Genomic DNA, 15,125 nt, shown 5'->3' on the forward strand with positions numbered 1-15,125 from the left:
CTGCAGTTGGGACCGTGGGATGCTCACTCCCTGGGAGCTGGGTCCCCGGCCCTGACGCCTCCTGAGGCTACCTGGGGATGGGTGATAACTCCTCTGCAGAGCTGTCTCATCATCTGCTCCTTTCTTCAGGCCCTTTCTGGTCTCGAGGACCCCAGAACTGAGGAGGTCAGGGCCACAGGCCACTTCCAGCGCTCTGGACCACATGCCTGGCTGGAGGCCCAGAGGGAGCCAGGGCCATCTGAGGTCACAGCATTCCGGGGTGGGGACCGGGCCACCCTCATACCCAGGCCTCCAGGCCTCGGCTCTGCTGTGCCCGGCTGAACTGAGCCCTCGGACAACAGATGGCCTCCTGCACCGGGTGCCCACTTCCTGCCAAGGGCAGGAGTCCTGGGGAGCCGGGGTCCTATGTCCTGCATTTTAAGTAATGGCCAGAAGTTTCCCACTACAAGCCCTGGAGTTCATATCCCATTATGCCACTAGAGGGCGCACACGTGACAGCAATGGCTTCAGAAGCCCAGGACGGGAAGCTGAAGCAGGCAGGTGGGGGGGAGTGGGGCGCCAACCAGCACTTGGAAGGGACCCCAAGTGCTGACTACCTGGAAACCTCCATGATACAAATTCAGATTCTGTTAGAAGGGCTTCTGCAAATTCCAGCTCTGTCGGGGAGGTAAGGGATCTGAGATTTTCCCTTCCCTGTTTGAGTTCCCCTCCCAAAATGTTCTGTGGACATCCGACCATCCTTCAAGGTGCAGATCACCCAGCTCCTCCTCCAGGATGTCCTCCCGGCCTCCCTTACTGCTGTGGATGGGCTGAGTGCTCCTCACAGCCTCACACCGTCTGCCACTCTGCGGTACCGCCCTTACAGGCTCACAGGGGTTCTGGCACACACCCTCCCTATCTGCAGCCCCCAACACAACACCACGCCCAGAGCAGGCACGGAGCAAGACTGGCAAGAGGCAGTACCGCCTCTAGGGATGAGAATTCAAGGCAGAAACCTCCTGGCTCTCCCCAACTGTGTGGTCTTAGGCAGGTCCCCAACCCTCTCTGGGATGACATCTGAGTCCTTGTCCAGCTCTGGCATTAAGGGGACCATAAACCAAACCCCAGGGAGAGCTCCTGCTTAGTCCACAGCCATGGGGGGCATGGGGAAGCCTTTCCAGGGCGTAGCCAGGAAGGTTCCTGCCCAGGATCCCACCCCAGGGGCATCTGCACACCCTTCCAGAGAAGCTGTCAGGTTCTCAAGCCCAGCCCAGGGATAGGCCCACCGTGAGCATCAGGTCCCAAAAGAATGCAAGCAGCATTTCCACTGCAACCCTGCAGAAAACTCCGGTCCCCAAGGGAGTTGATACTTGGTCCCAAAGCATACTGAAGCCTGTTCTGCCCTGTCCCTGTTCCCACCATACTTGGAGCAGTCACCTAAATAACACAACACTCGCTCCAGCCCCACGAGGTCTGAGCACATCCTGTTTGACTGATGAGCAGCCTGACACAGAGAGGTCAAGTTTCCAAACCAAGGGCACACAGTGGGAAAGAAGAAATCAGGCTCTGCAGAAAGCACGGCCCCTGGAGTCGCGGCAAGAGCACGCCTCGCCTGGCGCCTGGCTGGTCTGGCATCCCACCCATCTCTTTCTGGGCACGTACTTTAGGTCAGGTCTATACCACATGCTGGGGGTGGAGGGGCAGAACCTGCCTTCGCAAGTTCCTGGGATCAAGGGCAGAGACCCTAAGTCCACAACTTGAGGATGTCCCTCACCTCTGCTGGGAAGGCTGCACCCCCACGGCCAGGGCTACCCTTCTTCCCTGCATTGCATGTGTGTGCGCATGCATGAGCGTGCATGCATGCGTGTGCGCGCCAGTGTGTGCGAGCTTGCCGCCAGGCAGAGGAGAGAGGTCAGGAGCTGCCCGGGCGGGGCTCCAGGGACTCTAGCCGGCACTGGGACAGTTTCACTTTCTCTGGCAACTGGCAATGTGGCTGGGCAGGCCATTTGTTTAAACAGCCCGAAAGGAAACCATTTGGCCAAACTGTAAGTTTCTAAACAGTTTACTTCCCTGGTGTTTAAACAACCTCCCATTCAGGCTTTGTGGCCGGTCCCAGGGACAGGGCTGGCCTCTTGGCCTTACTGCCCTGCACGTCCCCTGCTCAGCAGCCAGGGCTGCCCTCCGACCTTGCTGCAAGCAGGACTTCTCAGACGCTGAGTGTGGGCAAGTCCACCGCCCGAGGCCTGGCCCTGGGCACAGGCCCCAGCCTGGTGACATCCGCCCAGACCCAGTTACCTACATCACCGCACACCGTCTCCTTACCAGGCCTGGCATTATACAAATGAGGCCAGCACAGAGGGCTGGGAGCAGACAGTGAGAAGGAAGGTTCTAGATGGAACAAAAGCAAGTACACTAGGCACGGTCAGGGGAGGGGACAGCGTGGACAAAAGCCCAGAGGCCAGAAAGTGCCAGAGCCAGTCTACAGCCGGGTAGGCAGGACTGCGCCGACCTGTGGACCCCACTGGGTCTGACCAAGGGCCCTAGTTATCCCACAGAGCACCGCTCTTCCTGAGTCCCCGCTGTGTGCAGGACTCTGGGGCCGCTCTGAGCCCAGCCCTGTCCTCAGGGAAGCCGCATCCCCACAGCACGCGGCCTGTGTAACAGGATCACAACCAGGAAGACAAACAGCCACCCTTCAACAAAAGCCGGGAAGGAAATACACTCAGATGGCAGGTTATCTTGGAACGATCCGTGTTCTTCCTTCTGGTTCTCAAACAGGGGTCGGCAAAACTTCTTCTGTCAAGGGCCAGAGAGGAGATATTTTAGGCTTTGTGGTCGCCCGATTTCTGTTACAGCTACGGAACGCTGCTGTCGTTCCACAAAAAAAAAAAAAAAAAAAAAAAACGGGCCGTTTAGACACCACGCAAAGGAACGAGCACGGCTGTGTCCTGGTAGACCTTTCCTTACGGACACAGAAATTTGAATTTCATATCATTTTTCCCTGTCATACACCTACTCTTTTATTTTTTTTCAACTGTTTAAAAACGGAAAAGCCATTCTTAGCTCGCAGGTGGTATAAAAACAGGCCCGCCTGGCCAGTGGGCTGTGTGTAGTTTGCTTGTTGTTGTTGTTCACCGCCGCGGAGTCTGTCGATCCCGACTCCTGGCGAACCCGCGTGTGCAGAGTAGAACTGTGTTCCATCAGATTTTCAATGGCTGATTTTTCCAGCAGTAGATCGCCAGGTCTTTGTTCTGGGTGGGTCTGAGCTGCCAACCTTCCAGCTACCAGTTGAGCACTTAGTCATCTGAGTCACCCAGGGACTCTGTGGTTTGCTAGCCCCTGTACAAAAAGTATGAACGGCTTTTATAATATTAAAAGGTAAATTAACTGACGCATGGTAATGACACGGCTGAACCTTGAAAACAACCCAAAACGTTTCAGTAAGTTAAGGTGTTCTGGTCACAGGTTTCGAGGCAGGCAGTGAACACCAGGCTCACGGGCGAGAGCTAAGGATGTAGGACATGGTCACGAGACGGGAAGCGCCCGACACAGCGGTGCACACACAGAGGACGAGCAAACTCTGTAAGGATTTACTTAAACTTACGCATAGTACAAAGGCCAAAGAGACATGTCAAAACGCTAACGGCGGCTACCCTGGGTGCAAAACCATGGGTGGTTTTTCTTTTCTTCATTATTTTTTTATGTTTTCTTTTCTACAGTGAATATGAATGTTACCTAATAACAGGATAAAAACAAGACTTTAAAGTGAATGGTGGGTTTATCCTCAGAGGACCTCAGCCTAGGCAGGGCAGCGGGTCAGTAGCCTGGGGCAGGAGTGTCTTCCCAGGCCGATTTGGGGACACGCAGAGACCTACCCTGCCCTCCAGGGCTGGGATGTGAGAACTACGATTTTTTGGTTTCTAGGTTTTGAGCCATGTTGAGGGAAGGACAACAGACGAAGGAACGGGTGGGGTAGAAGGGCCCACCTCCAGCCCCAGGAACGCTCTGGCTGACACATGGGGGCCCAGGACAAAGCCCACGCGGAGGGGCCCCTGCTGGCAGGGGGTGGCCCAGCACGGAGAAGAAACGGAAGGGCCATCACAGTTAGTCCCCTCTGCTACAACGTGGGGACAGGGCGTAGACTCTACCCTTCACTCGTACACTTCCGTCTCTCAGGAGGCCCCCTCAGCCTGATGACCAGATCACGTACAATTAAAGTTACTTTTAAAGACTATAAAAGTCGCACATACAGGGATTAGCAAACTACAAAGTCCCTCGGTAGCTCAAACAGTTAAGCACTCAACTACTAGCTGAAAAGTTGTTGGCAGTTTGAACCTACCCAGAGGCACCTTAAGGGCCTAGAGATCTGCCTCCAATAGGTTAAAAAAAAAAAAAAAAAAATTTTTTTTTTCACAGCCTTGAAAATCTTATGGGGCACAGTTCTACTCTCACACATATAGGGAGGGTCACCAGGAGTCAGGGTCGACGCAACAGCAACTGACAACAACAATAAGCAAGCAACAGCCCGTTGCCAAACGGGCCTGTTTTTATACCGCCTGTGAGCTAAGAATGGCAGCGCCCTGGTTTCCGGTGCATAGGGGATATCACAACCGTCCCTGGCTGAGCCAACTGCAGCTGAGGCCACCAGACCCCAGGAAGGAACCAGCCAACCCAGAGGCCCAGCCCTGTTCTTGCTGGAGGCCAGACACCTCCCAGCTGCCTCCCTGATGCTACCCGAGCTCGGTCCCCAGCTCTGGAGTCCCCTCCAGCCCCAGGCGCCCCTGCGCTGCGCCCACTGAGGCACTGGGGCCCCTCCCGGCCTGGACCATCCCAGTGCAGGCCATCAGTGCTCTGAGCATTCAAGGGCATGAACAGCCTGACTAGGTGGCTCCGTGGCCGGCAGGAGGCCGGCCTACATTCGTTTTTTAGCCATCGATTAAGTTTCTCCACCGTCCCCTGGGGTAAGCCATTGGACAAACCCTGAGGCCACAGCCCATCACGCCGGTCTAGGAAGCCACGCCAAATGACCACAAGGTCACAGGCACACAGGAAGGGGCCAAATCTGGGGCTGGCTCCGTTCACAAGCTGAGGCCCCAGCAGCTGTCCCCTGGCTCCCGCCCCCCACGCCCCAGTGTGCGCGGGAACTGCAGCTTTTTGGAAGCAACTGGCCAGCAGGCACCCAGCAGGCTCAGCCTGGTGTCTGAGCCTCCGTCTGCTCAGCTCTAAGAGGGGGGTCACTGCTCTGGCCAGAAGACTGGATGGCCCTAATGACCCGCATGGGTAACCCGTCACAGCCCATGTGTAGGGCCCCTTACACCATTCTCACTGCCTGTCTCCCTGCCACCAGCTGCTATCAAGCCAACGCTGAGTCACGACGACCCCATGTGTCTCTGGGTAACCCTAAAATTCCACAGGGTCTTCAGTGGCTGATTTTTCATCTTCCAGAGCTGCTGCGTGGGTTCGAATCACCAACCTTCAGGTTAGCCGCCAAATGCAAACTGCTTCTGTGACTCCGGCTCCTACATATAACCGGGCTGGCGCCCCAGTGGCGCAGTGGTTAAGAACTCAGCTGCCAACCAGAAGGTCGGCTGTTCAAATCCACCAGGTGCTCCCTGTAAACCCTATGGGGCAGTTCTACTCTGTCCCATAGGACTGCTATGAATCGGAATTGACTCGACAGCAATGGGTCTGATTTGGTACCAGGCTCCTACATATATACCCACCACCACTTGTTGCCCTTGAGTCAGCATCAACTCATGGCGACCCCATGTGTGTGTGTCACAGTAGAACTGTGCTCCAAATAGAATTTTCAACGGCTGATTTTTTTGGACATAGATCACCAGGCTTTTCTTCTGAGGCACCTCTGGGTGGGCTCAAACTCCCAACCTTTCGATTAGCAGCCAAGTGCATTCAGTTTGCACTACCCAGAGGCTCCCTGCTCCCAGAACCACCCCCCAAACACCCCTGAGCAGCCGCTCACTAAAGGCAGTGCAGTGCTGTGGTCAGTGTGCTGGCTTTGGCCACCAGCCCCATTTTCTGACTGAGTGACCATGGACAAGCAGCTTGACCTCTCAACACCTGTTTCCTCAGGTGAAAGGCTCAGGGGTGGAGAAGTCCCCCAGACAGAGTAGTGAGGATTCCAGGGCAAAGCCCCTGAGCTCCAGAGCCAGAGACCCCAGCCCCAGCCCTCCACCCTCCCTGGGGCATTGAATGCTCACTCTTGGGACCTGGTCCCAGGCCACCTCCTCTCACAACTACAAGCAGAGATGCACGGGAAGTCTACAGTCACCAGGCCGAGGAGGCCTCCTGGGAGGCAGAACCAGGCGAATGAAATGCAAAGGTCTCGTTGGGGCAATTACAGGCGTGAAGCCACTCAGAGAGACCTCGGAAGGCAGGCCTGGCCATCTGCCTCTGAAAGGTCACAGCCTTGGAAACCCTACGGAGTAGGTCTCTGCACACACGGGGTCCCCAAGAAGTGAAGGAAGGCAGCAGCAAAGGAGGCTGAGTCGGGCTCAACGACAAACCTGCAGCCGGCCGAGGCGTCAGCCCCACACAAGGGCTTGCTCAGGGGGGCCAGGGAGCCTGAGCCATCACCAAATCCAGCAAGGATCAGAGGCACGGGGGCAAACACGAGCCAGGCAGGGCTGGAGCCTGGAGTCGGGTTTGCGAGGCTTCCCTCTGCAGGGCTCGTGGTTGGGCGGCCGGGGGCTCCACACCCTGAGAGCCCAGAGCTTGACTTCCCAGACAAAGGGGAGCCCTCCGAGCACCAGGCCAGCTCTGGGCCAGCCTGGAGCTGGGCTTGGGATACTGAAGCCACAGGAACACCGGACAGGCTCGGGGCAGAGACAAGACCACCGGTGGGGGTGAATGCACTTGAACTCAGCCAGCAGAGACAGGGACCCCACAAGCACACCCAGGAGGCAGCCGCCTGGTTTCACCCCAGCCCCAGGGAGGCCAGTTTCTCTTTCTAAGAACACGGCATGTCTTCTTTCTAGATCAGCATATCTACGAGTTAGTACCCAGGCTGAGACACAAGAGCACATGGTGTGTGGGTCTATTTCCAGGACATTCTAGAACAGGGAAAATGAACCCAGGATGATGAGTCAGGGCAGGAGCCGCCTCTGCAGAGTGGGGGCAGGGTGGGCTGGCTGGCTGCAAAGGGGCAGCAGAGGGTTTGGGCGGGAACGTTCTTTACACAGATTGGGGTGGTGGTGATATGGGTCACAGGCAGAGCTAATCAAAACACCTACTTACAGCCATGGAGGCTGGATGAACCCCGAAACAACCTCCCTGAGATCATCTTTAAGACTTAAACCAAAAATATCCCCTGGAGTCTTCTTAAAACCAAACAACAGTTTAACTAAACTAGTAAAAAAAAGGTCTGCCTTGAACATCATGGCACTTTTAAGATCTATACAGGATCCAACTGACAACAGTAGCTCGGAAGATTAGGTAGGAAGCTTGGCGGACAGCGAGTTTATGTTAATGGGGGAGAAACAACTCGGAAAAAGAGAGTGAGAACGGCTGCATGAAGTGAAGAATGTCATCAATGTCACTGAGTTGTACGTGTAGGAACTGTTGAATTGGTGTACGTTCTGTTGTGTATATTCTTAACAACAAAATAAACACAATTTTAAAATGAAATAAACACTGTCCAGCAGGCCGTGTCTCTGCTCCCCTAAAAAAAATGTTCACTTAAAACTCCGGGCATTTCACTGTCTGCCAACGACGCCCTGGTGTGGAGAACACACCTGCTGGCCCGGTACACTATCTCCACGCCACTTCCGGGGCCTGGCAATCTGCTGCCCCGGCTATTACAAATTCAGTCCGCGGCGGCGAACAGCAGCTGCCTTCTGTTTGCAAAGTCAACGCCAATCCCTGCCTGGCGGCCAGACGCATTCCCACAAGGGCCTCCTTTCTTTCCTTCCACTACCTCCCTGATAAGTGACAAGACAGCCAGGCTCCAAACAAACACCCCCTTATTCCTGGCCCGCGTCACAACGCCGCCACCTCCTCAGCTAATCCGCTGGACAGACGGATGGATACGAGGGGCTTGGAGACGTCCGCCCAGTTGTCAGTCTGCCGTCAGACCCCAACACTGGACCCCTCTGTTCCCCAGCATCCCCCCCCGCCCGCCCCGACGAACATCTGTGAAAACAACTGCTTGGCAAGGCACAGAAGGCGTAAATCACAAGTCCGCGCCTGCCACCCGCCCGGACGCTCGGCCATGACCTCCTCTGGAAAGGACTGGGGTTGGGGGACACAGAGACCTGGGGCACAGCCTGGCCAGCCCTCGGGCAACCGTAAACCACATGGTTCAGCCACAGCCCTGTGGCTCAAGGGCCAACGCGTTCCCCGGCAAAGCCACTCGTTACCCACAGAGCAGGGGGTACACACCCGTTACACCCCCAGCACAAATGCCCCCCAAGGACGAGGGCCGTCATCCTGCCCAACATGAGCAGCAAAAGTCAAAACAACGGAGGCGTGTTCCAGAAGGAGCAGGACGCTGAGAGGGCCGAAGCAGGGAGGCAGTAGGCTTCCAGGGGCGGCAATCCCCGCGGTGGTAACTCCCAAGTAAGGCCCCGCTACTGCTGTTTTTAGCCCATTCCACATAATTGGAAAAACATGGGGCAAACCAAAGCCAGCTGTGCGCCGCCGGGTGCGAGGCTGCGCGGAGGGGTGGAGGCGGCAGGAGGCCGCTAGGCCACCGTCTGTTCACACCGAGGCCTGGGAGGCCCTGGCTGGGCAGCGGGGGGCGCGTGTGGTCGCAGCCGACCCAGGAAGGGCCCCCTGTGCGTGTGACAACAGTCACTCAGTAACACGGCATCCCGGGTCTCACCACTCTCTAGGCTGGGCTTGGTGTGAGGGCGCTGTTTGCTTTTACAGCTCCCTGCTCAAACTTGGGATCCTCACTCAGGAAGGGGCTGGAGACCCCAATGCCAACAATGTCATTGCCACCCACAGGACCTCGGCAGGGGAGGAAATTTAGCAGGAAGGCACCCAAGGGCCTCCTGGACCTGAGATATTCCAAACCAAGGACGAGGAGGGGAGCCTATCTTGGTCTCCGGGGGCTGCTGTAATAAAACACAACAACAGGCGTGGCTTTAAAGAGCAGGGGTGCATTGTCTCACAGTTCTGGAGGCTGAAGTCCAAATCAGGGTGTCAGCCAAGTCGACTCCTTCTGGGGGCTCTCAGGGAGGAACTGTGCCACCACGCCTCTGTCCCAGCATCTCATGGCTCCGGGAGATCCTCGGCGTCCTTTGCCACCTGTAGATGTGTCTGCCTTCCCCGTGTGTCCCTCTGTGTCTGTTCTCCCCTTTGTGTACGACGCCATCCAGGAGGGATTGGGACTAGGACCCAGACCACCCCAGTATGACTTAATTGATAATATCTTCCAAGACAGATCCTATTACCCCAAAGTGCTGCTCACAGCCACAGGGGTCAGGACTTCAGCATCTCTTTTTGGTGGACACAACTCTGTCCGTTAACACAGCCGCAAGTGGGGAGTGTCGTGTCTAGCATGTGCTGCGGGTTTACCCCACGCAGGTGTCGTGAAAAGCACTTGACACAAGGCCTCTCATCTAACGGCCCCAACACGACCATATAGCAGTTCGAGTCGACCCCGACTCACAGCGACCCCACGTGTGTCAGAGCGCAGCTGTGCCCCATAGGGTTTTCAACAGCTGATTTCTCAGAAATAGATTGCCAGGACTTTCTTCCGAGACATCTCTGGGCAGACTTGAGCCTCCAAGCTTTCAGTTACCAGCAGAGCGTGTTAACAAGTTGTATCCCCCAGGGACTCCGCCCAACCATGATGGGAGGGAGTTATTCTTCTCTCCATTTTAAAAGTGAGAAAATACAGCTCAGAGGGCCGAGAGGGCGCATGCAGCAGAACGAGGACCCCTTGCTTCTACGGGGATCCCCGCGTACCCCTGGGTACTTCCCGTTCACTGGACTCCAGCATCATCACCACACCACCCCCTTCCCGGGGGGGATCCAATCCCTCCACTGAGCTGGCTTTCATCTGTCCAAAATCTGGAAAAAATAGGAAGCGTGTCACAAAAATGTCTTCATGTGCAACTGTGTGACGTATAAAGTGTCAGAGGCCCAGAGTGAGGCCCTCGGAACCCAAGGCTCTGGTTTCAAATCTTGAGAAATTTCTGGGTGCTCTGATGATTCCCCGACCTGGCTGCTCATGGCCTCCCCCGCCCAGCCCGAGCCTGTGAATACTCTCAGCCCACCGCCTCCCCACTACTCTGCCCGTTCACATGGAGACTCTGGCTGGAGAGCCTGGGGGCCCGGGAATCTGGACGTGCCACCAGAGTCTGGGTGGCTCTGACGCAGCCAGGCCCAGTCCCCTGCCCAGGACCCCTCCCAGCCCAACGCAGCCTTTGTTCCCCACCCCCCTGCACCCCCCAGCATCAGGACCGGTCCTCACTGTCTACCGCCCTCCCTGCCCCCTCACCTGCCCGGCCACATGAGGAGGCTCCCCTCAGCCCCTCCCCACTCCTCCTGGCACCCCAGCCGCGGCATCCACTTCTGATTCCAAACATTCAGGGAAGAACTGCCTTCCCGGCATCAAATGGGATTGGCTGCCTGTCTGGGTGCAGTTCCAAGTTCAAATGCAAGCTCAGCTTCTATCTGCTAATAGCCAGGCCTTCCTCCACCTGCAGTGTGGCCTCACCATCCTCAAGCCTCCTCCTGACAACCCCACACACGAAGTGGGTGCTATCACTGTCCCCATTCCAGATGAGGAAACTGAAGCCCTGAGAGGCTAAGTCATCTCCCCAGGATCACACAGCTAGGATATGGGTCACATCTCATAAACTGATGGCTGGAACTGGAAAGCCAATTTAGAACTGAGAAGGGATCTAAACCCTGGGTTTGCCTGACACACTGGTTCCCTTCCAACCTCACTGCAAAGCCACACCCTCCATACTGTGCCATCCTTGCCTAAACGTCACTGCTGACACCTCCCCTCTGCGACAGCAGAGCCTCCTTCTCCGTTACTCCCATGTCCTTCTTCCCCTCAGGCCCCCTCCTGAGCCCTGACAGTGGGCCCACATTTGTCACCACCCCCCAGGACACCTGTCCTCAATGATTCTCTTCCACATCCAAGACGAGTCCCTGAGGGGACCCCAGAGCCTCCTCTGCCCACCCTTGAGTTCCATCCTTCAAGCAGACACCCAGCCTTGGAAGACCCCCCCCACCCGGCACTGGCAGATCCTCATTGGCACCACTCCCCCAAGCCAGCTCCAATGTCCTCCTCACTAGACACCATGCGTGATGTCAATCCTGGCAGGGACCTCCAAGATCCAGCATCGCTGGCAACAGGCAACAAGACTTAGTGTTTCCTCGTTGACTTTGCTCGTCCATCGCCAGCCACTGTCTCCAGGCAGTTATCACACAGATGTCCCCATACAAGGCAGCAGTTAAAAGCCACGTTCCACACAGAACCGACGTCCAGCGGGATGCAGAAGAGCAGACGCTAACAGACGCTCACTGCCTGGAGGGAAACCAGCTCACTGCTCAGGTGATGGATGACAGCCTTCAAGTAAGAAGCCTTCCTTCAACATACTTAGTGGCAAGGGACAAAACTCAGGGGGCAGGAGGATGGCGTTCTAAAAGCCCCCAGCGTGGTGATGTGGTCTTCCCCTTTTCTGAAATCTGAAGCCCGTGCCCCTTCAGGCCCCACTCACAGCTCCCTCCATCTCTGACTCGCCAGCTGTATTATGTGGGATATGTCTGGTCCCCTAAACAGACCAGAAGTTTGGGGGCAGAGTTCATTTCTCACTCAACCACGTGCTCCTCTGGATTAAGAGAAGTGGAGACAGATTTCAGAATCACCTCAAATTTCCAGAAAGTCACGTTGGAGGCCAGCCCTTGAAATGCTTCTAAGAAATGTCTAGATTTCTTCTCAATGTCACAGGAAACTTTTAGAGAACTCTGTTGATCTTTTTCCACCCCAAGCTGCCCATGGAAAGATTCAATGGCAACCGGGTCCAGGGGCCTGGAGATAAAGAAGCCACCATCAGCCCCAAGACCAAGGGGTTAATGACCAGAGCAGTAAGGGAAGCCTGGGGGTCTCTGGCTGGTGCAAGCGGTGAACGTACTCGGCTGCTGGAGGTTCGAGTCCACTCAGAGGTGCCTCAAAGGAAAGGCCCAGGGATCTACTCCCGAAAAATCAGCCACCGACAACCCTATGAAGCACCTTTCTACTCTGACACACGTGGAGTGGCTATGAGTTGACATTGACTCCACGGCAACGAGTTTGGTTTTTTTGGTTTTGTGGGAGTCTCAAAGAAGCTGAGCTTGGGAACTATTTTCATAAAAAAAAAAAAAAAACCTGAACCAAACAGTCACATTCTCATGGAAAGCAAGACTCCTTGTCCTGTCCCTTTTGTCTCTTCTGTGAGTTTTTCCTCCTTTTGACACACTGCCCCAGACAGGGCATCTGGAGGAAAGCAGAGAGACACAAGCTTAGCAGCATAGAAGCGCCCTCACCCCCCTGCCCCGGCCCTGGGGGCCCTGGCCCAGCGTACACTCCCACCCAAGCCAGGCGTCCCCAGTGACAACAAAAACGTTTCTCTTCTGTGCACTTGGCATTCTCCAACACGAGTGACTTGTAAAAGTGTCTTTCACAGCTGAGGGAGTGGAGACAGTTCTTATAAGGTCCGGGAAAGGGGCCCTGGGCGCACGGCTGACAGCAGGGAATCTGAGGCCCCCTTCCCAGGCCACGAGAGGCCAGGGACTGCACCGTCAGCACCTCCTGGCTGCCAGCCCTGGCCTGGGAACGCTTCCTGCCGGAAGGGCAGGGCTGGCTGCTAATCCTCCGGTTAGAGCCCACAGGTGTCTGTGGGGACAGTTCCACCCTACAAGGCCAACAGGGCTGGGGGCCCAGAGACACCGGAGTGCTCCAGCCCAGATAGCACCACCTCCTCTGGGAAGCCCCCCAGCCTAGGTTGCACAGTGTGGCCCTGTGACCCCAGGCAGCCTCCGTGGACAATAGACTCAAGAAGGCTTCTGAACCTCACAGCCGGCCGCTCCGCACCTACATGCAGTCAGCATTTGCAGAAAGAACGCCATGACCTGGCTCAACCAGGGGCTAACCAGCCCCTAGCTCTGATGACATTCTTCAAGCTGTGCGACCATTCTCACCCTCCTTTTCTGAGTGTTCCTGCCCCATTAACATTGTATACTCACTGCCCCCTAGGCTTGCTATCTAACCTTTCGAGTTGCTATCGTCAATTTGATCCCATATAGGTAGTCCTTAAAAAAGCACAGTGCTTAAGGCAAACATTCTTTACTGGTTAAGCTAAACTATTATTTGGTTTTAAGAAGACTTCAGGGGATATTTTTGGCTTAAGGTTTAAGGATTCTTTCAGGGCAAGTTTCAGGGGTTCATCCAACCTTCAGGGCCCCAGAAAGTCTGATTCCATGACAAATTAAAAGTTCTGTTCCACATTTTCCTCCCTTTTGATCTGAGTTCGGCTATAGGCTCTTTGAGTGACCTTCATTACTCTTACCCACGTTTGTAATGATACTAATCTATGTGCTTGCTTGCTTCCTGTCCGACACCTGCCCCCGACGAGAAGGTGAGCGTCCCTGGAAAGCATCAGAGTAAAAGGGTGTGACAGAGCCGGAAAGAATGCGGGAAGAGAAAAGACACGGTAGGGGCGTGGGTTGTGGGGTCAAATCTTGTTTCACTATGTCCTCTAACACTACTGTTCTTCTTTACAACAAAGATAGTTTCTGTTTAATCCTTAATAATAGCATGAATTTATGCTACAGTTGCCACATACCAGGCAGTATCTTCACGATTCCGGGGCTCGACACGTTGTCAAGATGATATTTTAGAGACTGAAAACCTGACACTCGAAGGAGGTCAGTGATGTACCTGAGGTCATTCACTACCAGGCAGCAGAGCCCTGACGTATGCAGGAACCCAGCCCGTGCTGGCTGGTGCCCAAGTACACCTGGCACCAGGACCATCATGTTGAAGCCGTCACTAAAGGTTCTGAGTGGACCCGTTGACGTTTCCCTCTCCCGCCAGCCAGCCCTGCTCACCTGTGCTGTCTTACCTGCCTTGCACGTCTTGCCATTGTCCTGGAGCTGCACCCCAGTAGGGCAGGCGCACGTGTAGAAAGGCTCCCGGGGGGACAGCAGACACAAGTGAGAGCAGCCACCGTTGTCCTCCTCACACCGTGTGTGGACTGGGGAAGCCAGGGAGGAGGGAGAGAAAGTTCCAGAATAGGGCCCACGACCTTGGACCACCCACCACTCACTGTCACCAAATGAGTCAGCATCCGCTCCCCTGTACTCCATGAGAGCCCCCAGTGTGGCCCTCTGCCCACACGCCCTCCTCGAGTATCATCAGGACCCTTCCCCACTGTGCCACCCCTGTCCTGCCTTATCACCACCCTCCACCCGGACCTTCAGTCCCACGACCCTCGTAGCCCAGCCACACCCACCCTGTGTTCCTGGGTCTCCTACAGCAAGCATCTCCCTACCCTGCCCTCCCAAATTCTTCAACAAGAAAGCCCTCCTCTTCCTCGAGTCCCCTCAAAGGACACCTCCCTGAAGCTGCCCTGGGGGCTCCCTGCAGGAAGCCTCCACTCCAGCAGGATCTCAGGCTCCCCTGTGCGGGGACAACCCTGGAGCATAAGGCCTGTCTCGTCCCTGTGACTTCACCTTCGTGACGCACTTGGGGTGCAGGGCAGAGCCTCTCCCTAAGCCCTTCCACCACCTCCCTCTGCCCAGGGCAAGGGTGGAGTTAAAAAAAAAGTAATAAACCAGTTGGCAAGGAGTCGACTCTGACTCTTGGGAACCCCGTGTGTGTCAGGGTAGAACTGTGCTCCACAGGGTTTTCAATGGCTGATTTTTCAGGAGTAGATTGCCAGGCCTTCCTGCCAAGGCACCTGCCTCTGGGAAGATTCGAACCTCCAACCTTTCTGTTAGCAGTCAGGCACATTGACCGTTTGTACCAGCCAAGGGTGGGGCTTAGTACCCTGGAAATGCGAGTTGTTGAACCCAGCTGGGTGACTGGACTGTATACACAGAAGTGAACCCTGGAGGTCATCTGATGGCGTCTCTCTCCTGAAGCCACACCATGCTGGCTAAGGCGGGCGGGCTGCCCAGGTGTACAT

The 15,125-nt window shown here is 55.7% G+C and overlaps 1 protein-coding gene across 1 annotated transcript in view; it reads right to left on the bottom strand.

Annotated features, from left to right (window-relative positions):
* LRP5 (LDL receptor related protein 5) overlaps positions 1 to 15,125 on the bottom strand; it is a 90,612-nt gene that overhangs the window by 60,875 nt on the left and 14,612 nt on the right. Inside the window, exon 4 of the mRNA XM_064287647.1 lies at positions 14,061 to 14,192. Coding sequence (XP_064143717.1) covers positions 14,061 to 14,192 — 132 coding nt within the window. The remainder of the gene's footprint in view (positions 1 to 14,060; positions 14,193 to 15,125) is intronic.

The sequence above is a fragment of the Loxodonta africana genome, chromosome 7, assembly GCF_030014295.1.
Source record: "Loxodonta africana isolate mLoxAfr1 chromosome 7, mLoxAfr1.hap2, whole genome shotgun sequence".
Taxonomy (NCBI): Eukaryota; Metazoa; Chordata; class Mammalia; order Proboscidea; family Elephantidae; genus Loxodonta; species Loxodonta africana.